Here is a 14,804-nt window from a genome sequence, read left to right on the forward strand (position 1 = left end):
GAGAGAGAGAGAGAGCGAGAGAGAGGCAGAGAGAGAGAGGACTGGGGCAGGAGTTGTGTAAAAGGGGCTGAAGTCCTGCGCTGCGTCCTCCACTGCTGCTGCGCTGCAAAGAAAAGTAGGCTCACCACCAGCTCCACCACCAGATATATAAATGCTGCCAAACCGTTTTATATCGCGGATGTGAAACAAACAAACAGTCAACGACACGCCCTGCTGAAGGTCCAGGACTCCGCCGGAGCAGTGGGCGAGGCAGCCTGAACTCCGCTGGACCGTCCAGATGGGTTGGCCGCGCAGGAGCGACCCGGCCGGTGGTCAAGGTGGGGCGTATTACTGGCTGTGAGGCTGTCTGTGTGTTTCTGCTGGCTAAACGCTTCTTCCTGTCAGCCTGATTTAGCCTGTGGCGGCTTGATGACCCAGTTTGCGTTGAAACGGCAACTGGGAAACCAGTCTTTAACATTATACAAGTAGGTAAAATTCACCTCTCCAGGTCTGATTTCTGCTTTACAGCGGCGGCTTTCTGCACAATTTGGCGTCGTCAGATTGTCGAGGATATAGATTTGATGTTATAGGAGTTCTGGCTGAAGGCCTGTCTGTGTGTCATGAAGATCATATTATACCGTTGAAGGCCCACTGACACAGAGGAGCTGGTATGAATTATGGGCAGCCTAGATATTTGACCACAATCTTCCAGCTCCTGCAAACATTTAATCAACATTTAGATGATTGACACAGTTTGTTAAAGTGCTGCATGGAGTATCTGCTCATGCAGTTATTTTAAGGCTGATAGCAGCTGTAGTGCTGCTTGAAATGTGCTATAAAGTCAGAATTATGCCTACATTAACACAGATTGGAACAGAAAAGCCAGCAGAGGCACGCAGACTGCACGTTATCGGTGCTAAAATATTTCCAGATGTGTTTTTAAATTATATTTAAACCCATTATGTGTAATGGCCACATTTAGGAAATCAGGAAACTTGTACTCAAAGCCTCCAGAGAATTCATTTAGGCATTTGAAAGCACATTACTGTCAAACGTTGGACTTACAGGCTATAGCAAGCGGTGAGGTCTGCATTTATGTAATCCAAACGAGTCAAAAAGTGTCAGCATTCAAAGCCTCTTCAAATTTGCTGAGTTCATAATAGGCCAAGGAAAAAGCCTGTGCTCAAGTAGGGGATAGGTGAAAATCAGGAAGATAACTAGCACCGAGTCATTTCTCATAAATGCAGTGACAACAGCAGTCATCTGGCAGATCCTTATTCAAATAAAAGATATAAACACTTGTAAATAACTGAAGATGTTTGTAAGGAGCAGTAACACATTCTTTAAGCAGGTGACGTAAGAAAGTATTTAGGCCTCTGTGTTTCCTCAGCTCATTTCTGTACAATTCTGTATGGTCTTTTATACTTCTGTGAAACATTTTAAAAGCAAAGTGCAGTAATGTATGAGTAGTCTTTCTCTAGGATCATGGTTAGGAGGGGGGGAAAGCTTGCTGTAGTGAACGTTCCATCGATGGAGCCTGTCTTACATAATTGTACAGCCAGAGTTCAGTGTGCCGGTAGGAATGCGCAATAGGCTGTGTCACGAGCTACATTTGTGCCATTGCAACCCTGGAGTGTGACATAAGCCGCCCTGTCAATGAGGATCACATGGCAATGACAGGGTGTCAGTTAAAAAGCAGCTCATCTTGACTACATGTGTCGTTTGTCCTGCATCCAGGCAAAATAAGCAGCGCTTGTTTTATTGCCTACATTTGCAGAAGTGAAGCCATCTTGCTCAACTTGGGTTACACCCTTCATTCCTATTGCGTGCCTTGTCAAGGGAGGATGGGGCAAGAAGGGATGTGTTATGTAGGTTCATTTAGAGGAAAAAAAAAATCCAGTTCTTTCAAACAAAATGGCACAGACTGCCTGAGGACAGGCTTACAGGCCTCATACCGCACATTACCATCTCCCTGGATGTCATGAAATCAGAATGGCATTCAGCTATTTCTCTGAGCAAGTAAAACACACCCTTCATTTGTACTGATCTCAGGGTTAAAGTCAGATAGCCTTTACAGTCATGCAAACAGCTTGCAGCAGAGCATAAGAAGAGGCTCTCTGCACTATGATCAGCGTGTTGCCAAAGCCACCGCCCTTTCCCTGTCTTTGTCCCCATTCCCAGTCTAAAATGATCAGTCTATATTGCAGACTGCAATCTGGGGCAGTAAACTCTCTCCAACTGGGCCCCACCCACAGCAGAGGAATGCACCTGGAGTGATATGTAATAAAACATTTAATTATCGCGTGTTACTGTTCACAGAGGTGTAGCAGCAGTATGCATATCTGTGATGCTGTCATTTCATGCTGCAGTTCTTCACATATTTCCTTGGTCTGCGTCAGTGCTCAGTCAAACAGATAATTGAGGTATCTTATCTCGTCACCTCATGTGGGATTCTCAGACAAAATCATGACCCTAAACATAAAAAGGTCAAATGAGTGGGCTTGTGTGGAGAGAGGTCCAACCCACGCTCCATCATAACGCCCTTTTTTGTTTCCTGCTGCTTTTACTTGTTAGCATCTTATCTTTTTTTTATTATTGATCTTTGTCCGTAACATTCAAGTTCTCTGGATGAATAAATCCGCTCTTGTACTTGCAGCTAGAGCTCAATAAGTTGAATAATTCCTCCTTGCATTGTATATGGTTCATTCACACCCTCCTGTTTGCACACCGTCATACCTCTTTCTCTCTGACACGCACATCCTGCCGACTCCGCTCCAGTGTGTCTTTCCTCTTTCTTATCCACCCTGTTGTGGCAGAGAATGCACGTCCCAGATAAGCTCAGTCTTTTGTGTATTAGACTGTGTGTTATCTCTTTTTACACTGTTGCCCCTTGTATAAAAGCCTGTCTCAAGGCCTTCCACACTGGCTGTCATGTGGCTCTGTCTGACTCCCTCGCTCGGATAAAGCCAGAGAGAGAAAGAGAAGGAGAGGGGGAGGTAGACAAAAAAAGGCAGGCAGAGGGAAGGTGAGGGTGAACCTGACAGTGAAGCCACATCCGCCTCGTCTGGTGCAGACCAGATGTAGATAGAGAGGAGACGGATGAAGGATAGAGGGATGGAAAAGGAGGAGTGGAAGAGACTGTGCGAGCCCACAGCAGCCGGATGGAATTTCTAACATACGCAGCTGGAATGTGAGGAATGCAGGACAGTCTGATCTGACCGAGAGAGAGACAGAGAGGGTGGAGAGGACAGACAAGTCAGGAAAGACTCAAAAAAAAAAGAAGAGTTATGGGAAAGGGTGGCACAGCAACAGAGTCGGGGGCTCAACACTGCCCGTCATTGTGAACATAAAGATACAGAGTCACTGTTTATGGAGGGAATGGCACGCTATGGAACAAATATCTTATTCAGTTTCAGTTTGAGGTTGTGGCAGCCATGGTCGACAGTTATGGCTGTCAGCGGTCCTGTGTGTGGCCCGAGGACTTGTACTGTACGTCCTCCTCCCTGACTTCATTCACACCAACACTGGCAGGAGTGCGGCCTGTGTGGGGGAGGAGGGCAGTGTTCACTTCATGATACTGACGTGCTGAATGATGGACTTCTTTTGCTAAAGATCCACTTTTTAGCCTACACTTCAAATTTTATTTTATCAGTCATGCTAGCTGCGTGTCTCTAGGCAAGGGAGGGATGGTCCACCATGTTGTTCCAATATCTCAGTTACTGTTGGATGGAGTGCCATGAAATCTGCTACAGATATCCATGACCCCAGGATGAATTGTAATAACTTTGATCTCGTAACTTTTCATCCAGCGCTTCATCAAGTCAAGATTTGTCTTACACGCTGGTTTAAGACCAAATAACTACAAAACTAATGGTATCCCATCGGTCTCAGCTACACTTTGTGTTTAGTGAGTTAGCATGCCAACACACAACATGGCGAACATATAACCTGCTAAACATCAGCATGTTAGCATCGTCACTGTGCATGTTCGCATTAGCTCATAGCATCGTGGTGCCAGCATGGCTGTTGTCTCTTAACACCAAAAACACACCAAGCCGTAGCGAAGTGCGGCCTGCAGCAAGCTGCCATGCAGTGTCTACAGAAAGCTACAGCGGCTACTCCAAGCTGTGACCGTTTGATGCTGCGGTGAAGTGCGGCCAAACTAAAAATTGGCGGCAGTTTAACTCTTAGTGGCTACTTGCGGCTTGAGAATATCCGCAGCCAATCAGTAATCTGTGACTCCTGTGACATGAACACATGAGCACACCTTCCAGCCACAGAAAAGTGTAATTATTGCATTGAGCCGCACTTTGCAGCTGCCTGGTGTGTTTTCAGTGTAAGGCTGCATTCTCTCAATATCCGACCAGCAGCAGAAACGGTACTTCTCCCAATCATTTAAATGTGGGTAGTGCGTCAGTGCTGCGGTGCTGGGAGCCCAGGGGGACTGAAAGATGCAGCAGCCTGCAGCGAAAAGTTGAGACAGATTGACATTTTGGAGGAATGTAACCTGATGTCACGCTTGGTGGCCAATCACATAACCGGCGTTCAGACAGCAGGATGTTCACAGTCCACGGAAGCAAGTAACACTTTTTGTGGTTAAATATTATAGTGCCTGAAAGAAATAAAATATGTGTCCCACAAAGTAGAGCACTTGCTTTGTGTGCACGTGTCTTGAAATGATAGAAATGACAATCAAAAGGATTTCTACAGATCTTTAAATCCAGCATGAACAAATTCACCAAAGACTCAGCTGAGATGGGGAAACTGGCTTTCTCTCCAACCTCCACTCCTTCACAAAAGAGCCATTTAAGTGACACTCCCATAATGCCGCAAAACTCTGCAGCTGATTGCCGCACTGCTAGACTTGGTGTGACTTCAGCCTATTCTCTTTAACCTGGGGACCTTCAGTCATTTGTAATAACTGCAGAGGTCATCTGTGATCTTAATCCCAAGCAAATCTGCCAAGTAAAAATTCCACTACAAATACTCTACTCTTATATTAGTCCGGTGCAAATCAACATCTCAGTGATTTGGGGTCATATTATTATTGTTACGCAGAGCTTTGTCATCATATCCAGGAGATGATGTCAATAAATTTGAAAAATATAGGCTTTGCTAACCTGGTGCGAATGTGCCATATGAAAAACAGACGCGGGGAAGTAATTTCTAAATACCATGAGGTCCTTTGGTAACACTAGTTTCTTGCATATAGAGCTTTAGACATGTTCACAGATGGCTGACAGCAGTACTGCAACATTTAAAAATCCTCAGTGTCCCTGATGGACGCCATTATAAAGGATATGTCTTTAAAACTGATGACCAAACACCTTGAGTGGCACCAAAAGTCATTTCTTAGTCTTATGAATTTTAATGTTTGTAAAACTTTTTAAGAGTCGAGGAAAGCCATTTTCATGTGCATGCATCTTGGAACGAGACAGTAAGACACACGTGCAGTGCAGGCACAAAAAGTGGAAGCAAACCGAGAGGAAACTTCTTTACGGTACGCATGACGTAAGCAACAGCTCAAAGTGGCTCACAGTGCGCGACACCAGCCAAGTTTAAATGCCAATGTATGTTACCTTTCAAATAAAAAAAACTATTTACAAAATAATAAGTGTGGGGTGTGGAGATTTGTAGCTGACGACAGAGCAAGCTGGTTTAGTTCTGCTTGGAAAAGCCACCACCACAATCCAGTAATCAATTACACGACTCACTAATTAAAACCTCTCAACACTTGAGTTTAGAAGATTTATGAGCCTGTGATTTGATTGGGACACGAGTTTAATTCTGACGCAGCACTGACAGATTTCTTTTAGTGGTTTTAAAAAAGATAAGAGTAGTAGATTTGACTGTGGATACTTTTTTCAGTGTACACCCGTCACAAGTTAGAACAGGCCTCTGTGTGCTGACTCATCAACACTGACATTTGTCATGTAGATAAATTTGCCAGGAGGTGGAGGATAATCGTATTGGTGTTTTTCCTTGTATAACCTGTTTACATTTCATATTGATCACAGTTATATGTCTGAATAGAAATGACTCTCTGGACTTCTCCGAACGATTCTGAAGTAAAATCCAAACCAAGTGTGAGACAAAATGATTTCTCCCCGCAGCGGTGTCTGTGAAATGTTCATAAGTCTTATTGACCCCCCTGCTGTGCTCAGTCTACAGGCCGCAGGACACTCAAATACCTGAGATTATTCTGGTTCTCCTTACTGCAGGAATGTACAGCATGTGTTACTCATCGTCAGCCACAGAAGTGGAGCATGTCTTCAATATCTCGAGATCACCACAAGATTACATTCTTTGAAGACGGGAAAAGCACAGACCTGTTTTAGCTTAACGTGTGGTCAGTCTGCAGTAACCTCACTGTGCACGTTTTATTTGTTTTACATGCAGTTAACAGTAAACTGTTTATTTTCCTACATCAGCTACAAACAGTATTCACACCTTAAGGTCTGGTTTGGCAAGCTAAGTGTTGGAGTGTAAGTCAGGTAAGCATTGTGTGTTTCCACAAACAGTATGATCAACAGTCAAACAGGAAATAGAGAGAAAAATGAAAAAAGAAAAACAAATGTCAAATTGTTAGAATTTTTTTTAACACTTTTTATAATTACATACAATTTATGTAAAACTACAGAAAATATCTCTAATTTAGCCACTGATGGTTTATTTCTGTGATGGAAAATAACAGGATTATTTGCTCATTTTATGGTAAATCTCATTAATTCTACACGTGTACTTTAACATTCAAGTTCTTGTAGCAGGTGGCGGCTACGCTATGTAGAAAGTAAATTACTGCAAAAAAACATTTTTGTGCTTACAGTGCTAACATGCTGACATGTAGCAGGTTTGAGGTTTAGACTACAGTGTTCCCCATCTTAGTTTAGCATGTTAGCATGCTATCTGATAATAAGTACAGCACAAAGTTCAGTTGGTAGGATTGTCATTCATTTGACAGGTGTAATAAACTTGCTTTAGTTTAGACACAATCAAAGAGATACATTGCTGATTTTCATCCAGCTTTGTGTCATAACAATGTGGGTTACATGTCTAAATGAACTGTGGTAAACTTCCTTCGATTTTACCACCACCCACACCTCTCGGCTCAAGTCTAAGCTCAAATCTAGCAGAGTTTCACTGGCCGTAGGGCACAGATGTATATTAACCAGATACTAAATCCCAAAATGGTGCCTATTCAGTCTAATGCATGCGTGGCGCATATGCAAAAAACAAACAAACAAACAAACAAACAAAAATCTAGCTTCCTAGTTCACTTCAGCAGTATGAGGCACAATTCATATGCGCAGTAGTGCTTCTCCAACTGCTAATGATGTCAGGGATGTTTAAATCGCTTTTCTCATCTTGAGGAAAGTTTTATAAATATGAAACCTCCATGGATGAAAAATTCATAATAAAAAGAGTCATAAATGACCTTGTTTGCAGTTTGAGATGTCCTGTCACCAGTTTTAAAGAGGTCATTTTTATAAAGATAGTCTATAGAGAAATGTTTTTTGGGCCACAGGGGATTTTTTGCTGCAAAGTGATTGGCCACTGGGAAAAACTGGAAGCAAGGCTGAGCAGTGTTCCTGAGGGCCCTGCTTTCGGGCTGTTGCGCGAACTACAGATTGTACATCTGCATGTATGTCTGCCACCACAGACACAGAAAGTATAGAAGCTGATGGAGAGAGAGCTCAGCTGCACCTCTCTCTGTTTCAAACTCAGACCGAACTCCAATCAAACAGTCTTAACAGTTTCTGAATGTGTAGCCTGTTTCTGGCCTCAGATGTTTTCAGAAACATATTTTAGCTAACTCGCCGACTGCCATATTGTTTCCTATGTCAAAACGGCCAAGCTTGCATGATGTCACCCACCAGCAGGAGTGTTTATTGGTGTGGTGCAGTGCATTCTGGTAGTTGTAGATTTTCTTCCTCTTTAGCAAAAGCCAGGGAAATTTTGTCCACACATTTTCATGGACAAAATTTCAAAAAAAAAAAAAAAAATCCATGACTTAAATAAAATTTTCATTTCAGATCTGCACTTCACTGTGTCTGCTGCACTTGCTGGTCTAGCTATGGTACTTTACCACACACACACACACATGCACACACACATGCGGGAGAGTTTTGCTTCCCTTAACAAAAAAAGGCATGGCCATATAAGTCATGGAAAATGAGAACCATGCAAGTTTTCCGTTTGTGTCAAGCATCAGATATGTTGTTTGAGTCAACTGGCATTACTTGACATTGCACGTCATTTGATGTGACTATTGTGCATCACAGTGTCAATGTTGAAACGACATATCGTGCAGTAATTGGCGCATGTTAGAGCTACGTTACGTCAATGGCTAACTTACAGAAAATAAATTTGCCATTACTCTACATTACATGGAAGGTTAACTCTGGAAGATTACTGTAGCAATTATTGTCATTACAAACAACAAAATTCCATGAGTTTTCCAAAACTTTAAATGATTTTTTCTAAATCCATAAGTTTTCCAGGCCTGAAAAATAACATGGTGAAATTCCATGACTTTTCCAGGTTTTCCATGACCATAGGAAGCCTGAAAAGCAAATGCCACGCCCATTTTTCTAAGTATTTGCATCTCTCTAATGAACAGGCAGCCTAGTTTTAAGAAAATACATTCTTTCCATTAGTAAAATACTCTAACCATATACATATTTAATTATCTTTTCTCTGTAGCCATGCAAGTAGCCTTCAGTTGGAGAATTCTGCCTGCCTATAACAGAACAACTTAACTCATCCTAACAGTAGCTACATGTAAACTTGCAACTTACTCAGACTTATACAAAGTGTGTTTTGAAACACTTACAAGCTTCAACATGTAGAAAACATAGATCGGGTGTAGCTACAGGTTTTCTCTCTAGGGAACACCCCAAACATTCACTTTATTAACTAAGACTTTGAAAACAAGTTGTACTTTTGACTTCTGAGAGGATTCCAAGATCTCTGCTTTCATGTAGAGGCTGTCTACTCCTCTTCATCGCCTCTCGCTCATGCTTTGTAACCACGGTAACTGACATAAAAAAAAGAAAGAAAAAGGAGGCCGGTTTGTGATTTTGAGCATCATAACTAAAGAGAATATCTAAGAATTTCTCGCTGGCACCGTCTAACGTGCAGAGGCAGAGCCGAGCAGCTGATGCGTGTACCCCTCCTGGTAATCTGACGCATGATCTTGTGTGCATCTCCCCAGTCATTCGTACATATCAGCTCATTTCACCCACTTACTCACAGCTGATTGCACACTCAGTGGCTCGACTGCACCCACTTACTGTACGTGTGTGACTGGCTTCAGGCCACCTCATACCCACGCTACCGGAGCAGGGAGTTTAGAGGGGAAGTTAAAACTATCTTTTCTTCTCTTTCTGCAGGAACATGTGCACCTAAAGCAGACGAAGGAAGGAGAAGGAGTCACTATTTGTGCCTTTAAAGCGGGCCGTCCGTCACTCCAGGCTGTCTAGTTTGTACTCTCACGCTCTCTGGCTGACTCCCAGCAGTCCCTCACCCTTGGCCCCAAATGGCTGACACACAGCAGTTCTTCACTGGCAAGCTTTATGTTCCTGTACACATGCTAAAGCTGCCAGCTGAAGAACTGCTCTGGTCAGCCCTGCCCCGGATGACTCAAGAAGAGGAAGCGAACGAGGGTTGCTGGGAAGAGGACTAAGGAAGGCGGTGTTTCACACGCTCAGCAGTCAGGCTGGACTTTAATAACTGGACAGATTTGATCCCCCATTGTTTATGTTCCTGTGTTAATCACATGTAAGCTTTATTTCACTTCAGTCAATACAGAATGTTTATTTTGTGGTCCACAATAACCTGCTTATAGTTTGTCTATGATGTGCTTCTCGCTCACAATAAAGAACAAAATATTTTCTCAGACTGCTGCGTTATTGTTGTGGACAAAACTGCACACTGTGGACAATAAAAGACATTCCAGCACCGAAGGCTCTCCTGTCCAAAAATAACAACACGCACACAAAGAGGCACACAATAGATGTATGCAAAAATGTATAACACTCATCCCTTTTAACTTTCAAGTCCCTGGTGATCCCATTAAAGGGGAGCAAGAAAGATCAGAGTAAATTGAGATGCTCTTTAAATGTAAAATTGTCCTCAGATATGCAATAACTCCTGAGAGTGGTGTTTGTTCTCACATTAACGAGTCAACAACATGACATTTAGTCAGGAGGACTGCGTGAATCCAGTTAGATCGTTAAGATGTGAATCCAGAGGGTGAAAAAATAACACCCAGTGTCTGCTCCAAGGATTCCTTCATGGACTACAAACTTATAGAGACTGAGGAGAGGGTAAGATAACCCACTGTATGTAAAATAATCTGTATAATAAAATAACACACACTGCAGTGCTTGTTATGTTATAATCTTGTAAGTAGGTTAAACTCTTACTTTATTACTGTATGCTGCATTAGTTTAATAAAGGAAACTTTTTATTCTGTGTTGTCAGTCAGTTTATAAAACAGCCAAATGAACAAGATAAATGCTAAGTGCATTCAGCATTGTTCTTTACAGATGTGATTGAGCTTTTTTGGTTTGAACCGCCAAGAAAAAACACATGAAACTGGATAAATAATAGAATCAATATTCTGTTAACACAGATTATTAGAACATTACAAGGACAGATATGGAAGTAAGTAGGAAATATAAGCATTTGAACTTTAACTTTGTAGAAATATAAACACCACTAAATTAATATCATTGATTTTTTTTTCTTTGAAGACCAAGTGTTATTTTTTTATTATTTTATTTTATTATATTGTTATTTCTGAATCTACCCTTGTGAAATAAATAAATAAAATTCTTGATTTGCAATTTCAGATGCTAGATTTGAATATATTTTTCCATTCAGCTCCAAAACATTAAAGTTTCAGAAGTATAGAAAACAACAACAACAACAACACCACAATAATTGAGGTCACGATCAGAAAAATCTTATAGAAAATAGCAACATCCAGCCACACAACATAGGCAGTGCAGCTTTAAAAAAAAAAAAAAGAAAGAAAAGAAAAAATCAAATTCAGCTTTTAAAACTGCAAATCAAGAGGTGAATTCAGAACAACTAAATTCAGATACATGGTTTTTAAAGTAAAATATTTCAATGCTGTGAATTTAATGGCGTTGAAATTTTAATACAAAGTATTTAGTGGTTGTTAAAATTCAAATGCTTATGTCTTGTACTTGCTTCCACATATATCCATAACTTAGGGAAAATAATCTTAAACTTGAGTTTCTGTACTCTTCAACCTTCAACCTACATCGTCAGGGTCTTGATGCAGTTTCCTCAAAGTCGCCGCTAGATGGCGGTATAATCTCTGCAAAGATAATGTTGACACACGGCTGGGGGCGCTATAGAGCCTTGTTATAGTCAGACTGGATTATTGCTGATGTGGATGAAAATTGTACAAAACTTGTGATGAGCTCTCAGTTGATTGGAGTTGAATCATTATTATAATGCATAGTTCCCTTATCCATATAATAAAACTATACACAGGATATGAAATGTTACTTTTTATAAGTAGGAAAAACTGGTTATTTAATTAACAGGCAGGCCCAGTGCATTACAATTAGTACAGTTTTATTTGCTGGAGCCACTTTTAACGACTTCATACACCATTGAGTTGTTAATCGACCATAATGCATCTGATCCTCCAGTGGTGGGGTGTAATTATTACAGTGCAAATTTGAGGCACTTTACTTAATTATTTCCCTTTAATGGCACTTTATATTCCTGCTCCATTATAGTTAAGAGAGAAATATCGTAGTTTTTACTACACTAAATGCAATTAGTTGCTTTACAGATAAATATTTCACAAAACATGAGTACCTACAGTATGATGTGCTGTTATAGATTACGCTACCCATCTATAGGCTATGTAATGATAAAACTTAACCCCACCTTTACCAGCTACAGCACTCACAGGCGTCACTGTTCTTTTGCATTATCAGCACTTTTACTTTTGAAAAGTACATTTTGAGTATTTTCGTATTGCAGTAGTGCTACTGCCACACCAGAAGGACATCTGAATACATCACCACTATTATTTTCTAAACTGATGTTGTCTTGTGTGTAAAATCTTGATCTGCTATCACTAAAGAAAGCTGACAAATACATTTAGTGTGTTAAATATGGGTAGGATAAAACAGAAATATATACATAAATTAGCCAACAAGTAAATATGTAGTTTAACCAGTTATTTGTGACTTTAAATAAGCTGAAAAAAAAAAAGATTTAAGGGAAGAGAAAGTTTCATGGTGCAAATTTAAAGTCTGAGTACCTGAGACAGACTGAGGTTCGTGTTAAAAATGGCAGAATATGACTTTACAGGAGGACCTGAGTCAGCAGGGCGTGCACGCGTTGAGAGGCTTGTGGTTCACAGGGTCCACCTTACTCCCTTTCCATCTTTCTCTGTCTCCCTCCCTTATACACCCTGTGCGGTGTCCTACATGCTGATCCAGCTGATGCCCCCGCGCGTAAATGGAAAGCTTTTACGCACCGTTCGCGTTCACTTCAAAAGAGGTTTAATTGTTGTTTTTGCATTGTCACACGCCTCGACGGGTGCATAAGTAGGCCTAAGACACTGGGGATGTGCTGTGGAGATGTAAGGGATGCGGTAATACCTCACTACATAATAGAGAGGGTGGGGGTGGGGTGGGGGTAAAAGGCAAGGCGTGCGTCCGGACGCTCACCGCCAACTAAACGCGAGAGGGACTCAGACATCAATAACATCTCGCTCATCAATAAGGCATTTTGATGGAGTTAGCTTGCTTAATTAAATAGGTTGCCTTGAAGGTATTAGGCTCTCTGAATTTATAATATTTAATCTAATGACCCCCCATGGAGAACATCTGAAGGACGACTCTTCAGCATCTCCATCCACAGGAAAGCGGCTCGCTCACACAGATTATAAGAATTGGAGGTTTCTTATCTCTCAGTGATGGCTATCAACACTGATACTGCCTTTGGGAAAAGCGCCCTCGGGGAGAGGGAAGTTTCCAATCCCACCGACTTCCAGGACACTGAGAAGCTTCTGAGCACCGCGACCACCGAGCCCACTGGGCAGAGCAACATCAAACCGTCCGACTCCTTCTCCCTCAACATCAGAGGGAGCGTCCGGTCCCTGGATGCGGACCAGAACGGACACAGATTGCCGCTAAAGTCGGGCTCCATCGGGCAGTTGGCGACCCCACCCAAATCCTTGTCCCGTCTCAGCCTGGGGCCGCTGCCCTCCCCGGTGCCGCCCGGGTCCGTACCCCCGAGTTACCTCTGGCTCGCCGTGATGTCCTGTTTCTGCCCCGCCGTGCCGCTCAACATATGCGCCTTGTGGTATGCACATGTGGTGAGTGTTGCATTCATTTACAGCTTTAATTTCCTTCATAATACCACATTGTGGATTATTATTATTATCTCTATGTGCTTTTGATGCTTGGGTATACTCTGAAGACAGTTGTAAGCCTTTAAACACTACAGGTGTTTTGCTCAAGCTACCTTTAAATAATTCATAGCTGATCATCTCCTTCCTTTTCCTTTCCCATTAGTCGAGGTCTGTTCTCCATACAGGAGATATTGAAGGAGCAAGAAAGTATGGGCGTCTGTCTATGGTGCTCAGCTGTCTGGCGATGCTGCTGGGTGTGGCTGTCATCATCTTCATAGTATTGACAATAGGTATGTAAGAAAGAGACACAACAAACACAAACTCCAAAGTGCAAAGCTGTGATTCTTAATTTCTCTTTTTCTCTGCTTCTCAGAGATGCAGAATTGAACTGTGGGATGGAAGGAGTGTCCTTTGACTTCATCTGAAATTTGCACAGAGGAGAGAAGGAGGAGGAGAAGGAGGAGGATGAATGTCGTTTTGAAGATGAAAAAGCACAAAATCTTAGTTGGAAACAAGCTGAAGAGACTCTAAGAAGTTGCGGGCCGTTTCTCTTTGTCTGGCAACACTCATGGCCAATAACCCCACAAACTCAGGAACAAGAGGAAGGAAAAAAGAATGCTGCACACAGTTGCAGAGTCGGATCATCAGAAAGTTTAACTACTCATAGTCCAAACTAGTGTTGCACTGAGGTACACGCCTGCCTGACACAGACAATTGGATGGCACTGCTTATTAAAAAATGGCATCAATAGATAAGAGGATGTCCTAAAGACTAAAGAACACACATGATTTGTACGTGATGTTGTGATAAATAAAAACAGCCTCATGTAGTCAGACAAAAACAAAAGGACTCAGTGCATCTCTAGTCTGTAATGCCGCCACTGCCTGCCCTGTTTCTCTTAACATTTGCAACGAAGTACTGATTGACTGTGGGAGGATGTATATACTGATTTCATACACTGTTTACATCAAGTTTAAAACTCATGTACGTTTATCACAACAACGCCCTGCTGCAGTCATAGTGTGATACCTTGCTTTGCGTGCTATTATGATAAACTGACTCCTGTTCGGACTCCACTGAACTGCCTGGATCTCTGCACCTCATTACGTCTACAATATACTGCAAGATATGAATGGGGTTGTTTTTCCCTGTATGCACTGTTCTTGGCACTCTGATGTTGATGTTTATACATTTATACTGTATGACTGGTTTACTGTGCCATAGCTCTGCATGTTGGAAATAAACTTGAATGAGCATGACGAACCTGAATGTGAGCTCATCACCTTTATTTTATGAGGCACCGCCAGTACCGTATAAAGAAGTTTGACATCAAGAGTACACAGTCCCAGTAAAATATGACTTCATTCATTTATAAAGAGCTAAAATTACAACAGGATATAAGCAGCAATATATA

The 14,804-nt window shown here is 41.8% G+C and overlaps 1 protein-coding gene and 1 long non-coding RNA gene across 2 annotated transcripts; both read left to right on the plus strand.

The window, feature by feature from the left end:
* On the plus strand, nt 1–9,879 carry LOC125898724 (uncharacterized). The gene is made up of 2 exons (XR_007450645.1): nt 1–317; nt 9,372–9,879. It is a non-coding gene; the product is annotated as an uncharacterized LOC125898724 (long non-coding RNA).
* Nucleotides 9,880–12,240: 2,361 nt separating this feature from the next.
* LOC125898406 (trafficking regulator of GLUT4 1-like) lies at nt 12,241–14,720 on the plus strand. The gene is made up of 3 exons (XM_049592194.1): nt 12,241–13,354; nt 13,554–13,680; nt 13,764–14,720. Exons 1-3 carry the CDS (start codon nt 12,953–12,955, stop codon nt 13,775–13,777), a joined length of 543 nt encoding a protein of 180 aa, XP_049448151.1. The 5' UTR covers nt 12,241–12,952; the 3' UTR covers nt 13,778–14,720.
* Nucleotides 14,721–14,804: the final 84 nt, after the last annotated feature.

Source organism: Epinephelus fuscoguttatus, linkage group LG12, assembly GCF_011397635.1.
Source record: "Epinephelus fuscoguttatus linkage group LG12, E.fuscoguttatus.final_Chr_v1".
Lineage (NCBI taxonomy): Eukaryota > Metazoa > Chordata > Actinopteri > Perciformes > Serranidae > Epinephelus > Epinephelus fuscoguttatus.